At 42.1% G+C, this 10,683-nt stretch overlaps 1 protein-coding gene and 1 long non-coding RNA gene across 4 annotated transcripts in view; one reads left to right on the top strand and one right to left on the bottom strand.

Moving 5' to 3' along the window:
- The window catches only part of LOC135217529 (uncharacterized), a 252,182-nt gene that overhangs the window by 214,238 nt on the left and 27,261 nt on the right, over positions 1-10,683 (top strand). The window lies entirely within an intron of this gene.
- The window catches only part of LOC135217526 (thioredoxin domain-containing protein 15-like), a 245,586-nt gene continuing 236,668 nt past the window's right edge, over positions 1,766-10,683 (bottom strand). For all 3 annotated transcript variants that reach the window (XM_064253493.1, XM_064253491.1, XM_064253492.1), the window contains one exon: positions 1,766-7,776. In XM_064253493.1, the coding sequence (XP_064109563.1) occupies positions 7,603-7,776 (174 nt within the window). In that variant the 3' untranslated portion in view covers positions 1,766-7,602. The remainder of the gene's footprint in view (positions 7,777-10,683) is intronic.

Here is a 10,683-nt window from a genome sequence, read left to right as displayed (position 1 = left end):
TGCTCTCTTCTGCTCATGAGGACAATCTTTTGTGTCCTGCAAGGCTGCGTTTACACAGAACAAGTCTAGTCGAGTTGAGTCACAACTCGCCCTGACTATTCTTGAATCACCAAACATGCTTTACGTTATTAAGCATGCATTTTTGCAAAAAGGTTTACATGGATGAGTCAAGTTAAAGTGATTCACAGCGAGTCAAAGTAAGTCATGAGAAGGGCTGGACCAATTTTTTATTATCAAGTCATAGTGAGTCAGCAGCACTGTGACCTATGAATAAAAAACTTTTGCACGCCAGTAATTAGTATTAATTTTTTTTATGGAAAATCCAGTTAGTTCAACCAGTCTTTTGACATTTTCTTTGGTCATCCTGGAATAATTATAGAATTTTTCTGGATGCTAACAAGGGCTGGGAATAAATGACTGAAATTCCTAAAATCAGGTCTTGATGGTAGGTGTCTCGAGTTTGAGGCACTGAATCCATAACAAAACAGATAATTCAGCAAGAGGATATGCATCCAAACCACAAAATTGATTGGGTACTGAGCACTAATAAACAGTATGACTCCGATTCAATCATTCAATATGAATGGGAATGAGTGTTTGACTCACATCAATGACATGACTTATTTGATGTAAAAGTAGCCTGAGTTGGAAATAATTATTTTCAGTTTAGACATGCCTGTGAGGGTTAAAAACAATCTTGTTGCTACAAAACACACTTCTGTACAAACCCATTAACTATTATCTTCTGTTGCGTTCCTCGTTTCCCGTTCTCTTCCAATAGAGGATTGGCACTAAAAAATGAGAATTTATAATACATATCTCTTTACAGCCCAATCGAGTTGGCTGGCACATGCAGAGGGGATCTGCCTTTTATTTTTCAGAATTGGTATGCCTACATTTTCTTCACAGAATATAGGCAATTTATGATTAATGAATTTGTATAAAACTTTTGTAAAATCATGGTTTTCATGTAGTTGTAGTTTCAATATGAGCTTCACATATTTAATAATAAACAGTCAGTTAACTGTTTTCACTCTGTGCACATGGTTGGTTTTAGACAAGGCCTTCTATTTTCTCAAATGCAAAGTATTTTGGACTTGTAGTGTAAAATTTTGACGACGCTTTCACTCTGGCCTATAGTAATGCATATAGAATTCAAATACTAAATACAGAAATTAGTTTTAGTTGGTTAATTTTTATCTAACAGCTTGTAATATATTTTAGTGGAATATGTATCTATTTTATGATGAAGAGTTTGTGTGGGTTCGTTATCTACCTACTCATAACTGACGAATGTAAATGCATATTATCATAAATTCAATGTATGTATGCAAGAACTTCCAGACCACGATCTTTATTCAGAATGTTTTCAATTTTTATATATTTAGTAAGTGTCACTAAAGAATATGAATTTATATAAAGCTTTCCTCCCTTAAATGTCATTCAGTTTGTGTATTAAGCTTTTGTTATAGGAACAAGCATTTTATTGACGATTATCAGCGACCTAAGAATAACTTTTCAGGTTTGGGGATGACCTTTCCTAGTGGTAGGTAAACTGGCCAATACAAAGGCGTATAACAAAAAAATTTTCTGATCACAACTCGCTATATGTCAGCATAGTTCTGATCCAGATTTAGATTTAGCCACAGATTACCAGTAAATCTTTTTAAAGAAGCCAGGATAAATGCAACAAAATTTGGTACAAGTACTCAATATATATTCCACAGGAAGGAACTTAATTGTTGAGGAGGTATGCATTCTGAGATTAGCTAAAATATACCTTTATTTTAACCATACAGATTTACATCATTTCTAAATTAGACTGATGTTGCAGTAAGTACAGATATCTTCCACACAATACATAAAACAGAAGTATGTTGTGCAAACATATTATGAGTCATAAAGCATAAATTTTCAAGTTAAGATAGCACAAGCAGCCCAATTTTGTGCACAATATTTTCATTACCATAATGGAGAATAGTAATATGAAACAACACAAAAACAACACAACAGATATTACAGCACTGCACTACACTTTATATGCAACATTTGTACAATAATGTTTCCATTACTGTTACACAATTCATTTATACCAGAAAATTATTTATGTAATGGCTGTGTAATAATTTCCTATTTTGCTTAGTTTCTCACTTTTGAAATGTCTTATACACAAACTTTGTTGCAAATGCATTTTATTCTTAACTTCAAGTAAACAATACTTTTTGGTATGACATTTCAGTCAATAATCTCTTCATTTCCATATCAAGGCCGGATGTGATAGACTGACACTACAAGACTTAAACTTCCAGCCAGATTTCTAAATGTAGGATATAACGGGTACCCTTATTAACTAGGTACTTGGGCATGTTTAAACATGTGAATCCCACATATTTAAAAATGCCAAGATTTAAGTAAAGGATTGTCACCTAAAAGAATGATACCTCTTGCCTGCAGTTGAGTCTTTATTAATTCAGAATTCAGTCAAGAAGCTTCAGGCTGGAAATGGAATGAAGCTATTATTGCCAAGAAGCTTCAGGCTGGAAATGGGATGAAGGCCCACACGTTATAGAATCAACGAAAGTAAGTTCAGGCTGGAAATGGAATGAGGAATTTTAGTCAAGAAGCTTCAGGTTGGAAATGGATGAAGGTTCATAAGTTCTAGAATCAATGAAAGAAAGAACATGCCTTGAAGATTCAGAAGGTAATGATGTATGAACCTGGTGCTCTGTTCAATTGGAAAAGGATTCCTGATTGGAGTGGCAGTCTTCTGTGACCAGTATTTTCTAAATGTCATAGAAGCAAGGATGGTTTTCACTTCTGGTAGCAGAATAATGTCTTTGTAAAATAACCTGATTACCAGAAATCTGAAATTTACCATTGGCGTCAAGGTTCTTAGTTTTCTTTTGTAAAGATCACTTTTCAGGTGTTGGGAAACCGCAGCATGTTGCTTTGCTAGTTAGTATGGAGCAATTTTGGTTCTTGTCTTTTGCTTGCATGTCTGGTTCAAAGTGACAGGTGTGGTTAGACAAAGTTGCTTTGCAGGAGAGGAAGAGAGCAAACTTTAAAAGCTCCCAGAATTCTACTAATGAACGGAAATTCTATGTACAAAATCCATAGTAGCCTTTTGAAAGCTTTTATGTACAAAATCTATGACCATGAGACTACTATTTCATTGTTGTGAAATCCCTTTTCTAATTGCATAAGGCTGCTTTTAAATGGATTGTAAATCTTTTTCATTCAAGGGATTGATTAGATTCTTGATTTGCAAGCCTTTATGGTACTACAGTAAGGCAATCCCCACCTTATGACGGGGGTTCTGTTCTTGAGACACGTCATAAGCTGGAAAATCGTAAAAAATCCTAAGAAATCCTTACTTTTAATGCTTCGGGTGTATTAAAAACTATGTAAACTGCATTTTTATTGCATTATTCATCGAAAAAACCTCCAAATATTGATTATTTTGCATTTTTGGTCATATTTCTTCTGTAAGCCGAACCCGTCTTAAGCCAGGGACTGCCTGTACTGTCAAGGATACTCTGTCCAACATATCAAGGATACTCTACTCTGTCCAACATGTTGATTGTAGGACAACCTAAGGAGGGAATAAGGGCTTCCAAAATTGACTTGTAAATACTTCTATGGCATTCAGAATGGATGTGCTAGGAGGCTGTAACTTTGGGAATAACACAAGCTTTCTTATGTAATCCAAGATAAATCTAATTCTGGACCTCTTGAGGATCATAGCTGTTTTAGCCCACTGCCTGTGCATTCCTTCCTTCTACCAACTAAAATATGAATTTTCAGTACAGTTGGATACTACAGTTGTTAAGTCTGTATTAATTTTGTCTGGAGACTACAGTTGTTAGGTCTGTATTCATTTTGTCAGAAAGTGGTAGAATTATCCCTGTGTAGAGTGGATGGCATGGGTGCACACCTCCATGCAAGTAGATTCACACTCCCCTTCTCCTGCAGCCGAGCATTGTTCGTCTAGACAAGTCTAGAAACAACTGTGTCGAACTTGTTCCCACTTCACCTAGAGCTGCCCTGAACTTACTTGCTTCACACAGCTGTGTTCCTATCTTGTCACACAACAGTTTGTTCATATGCAGAACAAACCCTCAGTCTTAACAATAGGATAATCTTCTAGTGCCAGCTGGAAACTGGTGAAAAACAATCAAAGATTGTAAAGCAAGGAATCTGTGGCATCTGGCAATTCATGTATACGAGGTGGATGTTGGTCACTGACCAGGTTTGGAACCTTGTTACGGACCAGTCTTTCTTCAGCCGCCTTGGAGAGTAGTATTTCACTTTGCCGGTTTTTTTTATCAAAGCCTGTGTTTTGTTTCATATTTATTCAGCCCAGAAGTTCTGTGGACCTCGTTTTCAGACAGCCTTCCTTGGGACAAATGCTAATTGGAGCTCCTTGCTTGCCAACAATATGGCGTTGTCATGCAGGGATACCAACCAAACAGACTGATTTGAATATTGTCTCCCTATGATATTCGACTTAGTACCCTTTTGTCATATGATATAATTGTAATACATGTACTGTTTTGTTTTATTAAAGTTTTTCTGCACTACACACATTTTCTCTCTCTCTTAATAGTAATCTACTGTGTGATGTCACAAATTGGCCTGTGACATCATCGCTTCTGCTGATTGCATAGTTTGACACTGCTGCATTTGACTGAGGGCGATCTCTTCCTATTCCTTCGGCGATGGAAATTCTTCACTATCCATCACATGTACTGGGGAGGCCCTCCGGTTGTGGTAGGAGGTGGCAGAAGGCCTTTTTCACCATCTTGGCTGTCACCGAGACCTTTGACTTGGGTTACCAGTCCGAATACCATGACCACATTCTCAATACTTCTCTGCCTGTGACGCCTGCTTTGGTGACATCTCTCCTCTGCCGATTACCGTGACGTAACTTGCATCATCATCCATGGCGCCATCGTGGTCGGTTGTCAACCCATCAGAGGTGTTCTTCCAAGAGTTGGTGGATTGGATTGACTCTGGTAGGAGGTGTTCCAGAGTTTCAAGCAGGAGACGTCATAGGGCAAGGCCTCCTTCACCTCTTCCTCCTCCCGTTGGAGAACTCAGGACTTGTGGCATCTTCTGAGAGTGAGAGAGGTGTTTCTCCAGCAGGGATGTAACTCTCCCCTTCAAGTACATGAACGTGCTCCAGTCCATGTGGCATCTGAGAGTGAGAGGGGTGTTTCTCCATCTTCCCAGCATGGACGTGACTCTCTCCCCTTCAAGTATGTTAACATGTTCCAGTCTTTGTTGAGCTTCACTTGCATCAGAGTTCTCATGCTGGTTCTTTGTCTCCTCAGCCTGTCTGAGTTCCGTCACATGATGAGATGTCTCTGATTTAGGGGGAGAAGGTGAACACAGTCGTGTACCTGATCCTCGCTTGTCCGTGTAAATGATGGCAATCCTACTCCCGCCATTCATCTTCCAGAGTTTGGGTTTGAGGTTATTAGGCAAAGAGTGATCTCCTCCCTGACGTTCTCTGTTAGATTGTTCCACTTATCACGTCTATATTCGTGATTCGTCACTTGCCCGTATATGTGATGAAGGTCCTACTCTCGCCGTTCATCTTCCAGAGTCGGGTTGAGATACCTCTAGGCAAGAAGTATCCTCTTAAGAACCAAGAATCTGTGGATTGGACTTCTTTGCAAAAAGCCACAGTTATCTCATCTTCAACCACTCAAGAAATGGAGAGTTATTGCTTCCGTGAAGGTCATTGGTGGGACTTTCACGAATGTCTGGAACACAGCACCCACCCCAGTTCGTGTGAATAGTTGGCTCCCGTCTGAGTTAAACCAGTGTTCAGCCAACGGCCATACTACATTGAAAGCACTGCTTCTCATCTGAGACACAGGAGCTTGTGCCAAGGAGGAATCTCTCGGTGCTTCTGTCAGCAAGGCTAGAAGTTTGAGGTAACCATTCTGTGCGAGGCCACATGGGATATATAAGGTTCATTCTGTGGTTCTGGGAATCATCACTCTGATGATGAATTCGATGGAGGAGGCAAAAGGGGCAGGGGGGGATAGATGTAGACGTCCAGATTTGAACCAAGGATGTTGAGGGGCATCCTCTGCCATGGCCCAGGGATCTGCAATGACTGAACAAAACACCTCTAATTTTTTGTGAATAAAAAGTTTTGCAATTCTGGTTACTGAACCAAGTGCCAGTAACAGTATACTGTAACTGACAAAAAATGTATTTCAGTACCCTGTCACACTGCTCTAGAAACTGTCCTCCTAACAATGTCATAAATGTAAAACTATTCCACTGAAATAACAGGATCTGACTGTTTATTTACATACATAAACGAAGTAACACAGGGTTTAACGCTTATTTACAATGTTCAAGATTTTAAGCCAGAACCAAGGAAAATAGTCTTTTACCAAGTTTCATGCATCTTTGTCTATATGCAAGTTGCCCCTTTCAACTGGAAGCATCCATTCTCTCAAAAAAGCTATCTCTTCTCCCATTGGTTGTTGGAATTACCCCCTACAGGGACAAGGAGTTAAAAGGATTGGGAGCCAGTGGCTCGGTCTCAGAATGACTTGGAGTCAGAAGAACATCAGACTTAAGACAGGTCAGATCTCCTCCTGCACCCGCCCGACTCTGCCTTCTCCCCCCTGCTCTCTCTGGGAAGTCCCAAGTATATTTTTAAAGTCCATAATGCATGGAGACATCAAGGAGAAGACTACAAGCCTCAGGATCCAGGTACTGTGAGAGGAGTTCCAGTTCAGCCAGGGAATTGTTTTTACCTTTGTCTGCATTTCATTTCCTTTTTCCAAGGTGACTTGTGTAGTTTCTCATTCCCCTATCTGGGCTCAATTCTGTGATTGCTCCCCTGTGATACTAGTAACATCCCCCTAGTAAATTCAAGCAACGAAATAGTTCTCTTTGTGTAAATTTCCCAGTCATTTCATTCCCCCCCATGAGTGGCCTTTTTGATTGAAAGAAAGTGGTGTGTAATGTTCACCCTCATGTGTCCCCCGCCTTATGCCCGTGTCCTCTATTTGCAGACAAACACCATGCCTGATTGTGGCAGGAGTTGGAAACCCTTGGAGCAAGCATGCATTTTCAATCCGTTTGCGCAAAATTTCTGAACGCCGTGACTGGACTGCTCCAGCCACGTGTTCCGGTGGATCGACAAAGCGACCCCCCTTTTTTAGTCTCCTGGACCTCTGTAAATTCATGTACATACAGTGCATTTAAAACTAGAGTCCAGCTTTTATGTAAATTCCTCCTTCCTCAGTAATATCGGCCTTATGACTGAATAGTTTTTTTCCTTTTGTTCTGATCCCTTGTCCTCCATTCAAGGCCGAATTTTTCAGTGTTAATTACCTTTCCTAGAAGTGAATGAGGTGAAATCAGAAAAACATATATACATAAACAATATCAAAATATTTTCATACTTTCATGTATGGTATAATTTAAAATTTTGAACCTCATGTTTTCCTTTCAGCACTTTCAAATTGCTTCTCATTCTCAAGAAAATGACAGAATAGTAAGAAACATCTATATCTGTTCACATAGTAAGAAATATGTACATCTGTTCACAAAGTACAATAAAAGTACATCTTAGTCCTGATCATTTTGAGCTTCAGCCTCACGCCAGTTATTCAGAATAGCCTCAGTCAGCTTTGCACAGAGTTCAGAAGTTAGGAATAACCATTCTGCACATATAAGAAGGAAAATCCAAGAAGCCCACAATGCATACGGTCGGCCCTCAGCGACCTGTGATGGAAGTGTGGCCTGTAGAGAAATTATGAAATTATTACACAATAATAATGTACATAATAAATTTGACACTTCTGAAAGAAATGTGATATGAAATACTAGGTAGACTCCATTTTAGTAAATTCTGATAGCAAAAATGTTTTATAACAACAATGACTACTGCAATTATCATCAATGACCACTGCAATTATCGACAAAATAAAACACACATGAATCAAACTCAAAAATTTTTGTCTAGTCTCAACATACAATACACCCAAGCTCTGGGGCCGGAGCAATGTGCAGTTACCTGCAGTCCGACCAACATATTTAAGTTTGTGTTACCATTAATACAGTACTATTATGCTACAATTTAAAATCACAAGCAAATGGAAAAATCTTTAGTACTGGCTAGGTTGATGGCTTTAGATCATCAGTCTTATAAAAAACAATGTTAAATGTAGGATATTAAATTATTATATATGTATATATAATAGCATTTATATTAAAAATGACAATTTGTCTAAAATTGCATTTTTTCCATAACTATACAAACCTGAGTCCTTTTTTACAATAGGAAGGTACTAGCGGGCAGCTGGATAGGTCGTAAGCTTTCGAACAAGGGGTTCGGTAGTTAACTGCTTGTCCGACAGCGCTGCGCGCGCGCGACTGGGAGGTAAACAAAATCACTTTTGCTTTTGGCCCAAGCAAAAACTGCAGAGTGAGGGGGTGGCATGAGGTGGGCTATGTGTAAAAGGACCTCAGGTTTGTATAGTTAGGAAAAATGCAATTTTAGACAAATTGTCATTTGTTCCGACACGGCATACAAACCTTCGGTCCTTTTACAATAGGAAGACTCACTTCTTGTGGGTGGAATCTGAGTCTTTTGTGAACAGACTGGTGTTCGCCCAACCTTGGAAGCCTCCCTGGTCGTAAGAGCGAGGGAGGGATCCAAGCCTCTGTCCGATTGATCGGGGTGTGCACCGCAGGATCAATGGTCAGACCTCTGGACCGAGTACTAAGAGAGAGGCAAGCGTATCTCTTCGTACCAGCAATGTACAGAACTCTGTTCCTGTACAGGAGCAAAGTTTAAAGTCAGGTTTTGACTCTTGTAGGCATCCACTTCCCCCCCTTGTAGGAATGGAAGTGGTGGATATTCTGCTCCCATCCCTCGTGACAAAGGGATAGGATGTGGTGCTCTGTCATATAGCTCACCGGCATCTCGTCCTTATCCAGCAGGGTGATGACCGTATCCCTCTACCCACAGGTAGAGGGGAAGAAAAAGATAGAAAGAGAAGCCAGTCACTTTCTCATCACTATCTATTCATACAGTCACACCAGGACTCGATGCTGTTCAGCCTGCTAGCGGGTCTGGGTAGCTAGACGACGTGTTGAGCAGCACCACGGGTCCTAAGGAAACCGATCCAAGGACCTATGGGCAATCTCCAAGAGGTATGAAGGAAGTTGCCTTCCATACCTGCGCCACGGAGAAGTTCTTACGAAACGCCAACGAGGGGCCAACTTCTTCTGACTTCGTGAGTTCTCGGACGGGACGTACGGATGTCGTCACTACCATCAGCCTCCTACGCCCTCCTGAAGACCTCACGCAGCCAGGACGAAAGAGTGTTCTTGATACTTCTTTCTTGTTGACCTCTTTGCTAACAGGAGAGGCGTCGACACTCAGGCCTGAGGTGTCGAGTTCTCTTCAGATAGCGCCGTAGCGTCCTCCCAGGACAAAGCAGCATCTCATCCACATCATTATCTGCATGACGCTCCCGTACTCTCTTCGCCGATGCCAGGTCCAGCAAGACGAGGGTCATTTGAGTTCCCTGGGTTGGCAAGACCTTGGAAGCTGCTCCTAAGCAAGGAGATCTCGAACGAGTTCGAGATGTCCAATCCCGTCAGTTTCAGGAGGAGCGACGAGGCGGCTCTGTATCCTTGACTGTGGGAACTTAGAGGAGCTTCCTCGGCGAAGAAAAAACGAGGAAATCCGCTACCTGCTGAAGATTGGCTCTGAGAAGAGATAGGCCCCGTCTACAACACCAACCACCGAAGACGGCCGACTTCCCCTGGTACACAGCTGCAGAGGACTGACGGACGTTTCCAGCCATCTCTGTTGCTGCGCACGAAAAAAGCTTCTCGTACGCAAGAGAAGGTGGATAACAGCCAGCCGTGAAGACGTAGGGACTGGACTGCTCGGTGGTACCGCTCGACGTGTGGCTGGCCGAGAAGGTTGTGCCAATGGGGAATCTCTCTCGGTTCTCTTGCGGAGAAGAGCCAGCAGGTCCGGATACCAAATGGCCTGTTGGCCATTTGGAAGCCATCAGGATCACCTGAGATTCGGGATTGGACCAGTGCTCGACTGATCACCTTGCGAATCAGGCTGAACGGGGGAAAGGCATAGGCGAAGAGGTTGTCCCACGGGTGTTGAAGAGCGTCCTCTGCAGCTGCCCATGGATCCGGCACGGCCGAGAAGAACACCTGGAGCTTCCTGATGTGCCGGATGGCGAACAGATCCTCGACTGGCGCCCCCCACAGGTCGAAGAGCCTTTCCGCCACGTCTGGTGTAGAGACCATTCGGTCCTTATCACCTGATCCCGACGGCTGAGCGTGTCTGCTACTACATTCCTTCCCTGGAATGTAGCGTGCCGACAGCTCTATGAGTGTGCCTCGGCCCACTCGTGCACCTGCCGAGTCAACTGATACAACGGGAGAGACACTAGGCCCCCCCTGTTTGTTGACGTAAGCCACCACCGTGGTGTTGTCGTACATCACACCACTGAGTGTCCCATCAAGCGGTCCTGGAACTCTTGGAGAGCAAGGAACGCTGCCTTTAGTTCCAGTACATTGATGTGAAGGTGCTTGTCGTTCTCGTACCACACTCCTGAAGTCCGCAACTCTTCCAGGTGTGCACCCCATCCCTCGGCCGATGCGTCTGAGAGC

Source organism: Macrobrachium nipponense, chromosome 7, assembly GCF_015104395.2.
Source record: "Macrobrachium nipponense isolate FS-2020 chromosome 7, ASM1510439v2, whole genome shotgun sequence".
Lineage (NCBI taxonomy): Eukaryota > Metazoa > Arthropoda > Malacostraca > Decapoda > Palaemonidae > Macrobrachium > Macrobrachium nipponense.
Note: the sequence above shows the minus strand (reverse complement) of the source record. Positions and strands in the feature narration are given on the sequence as shown.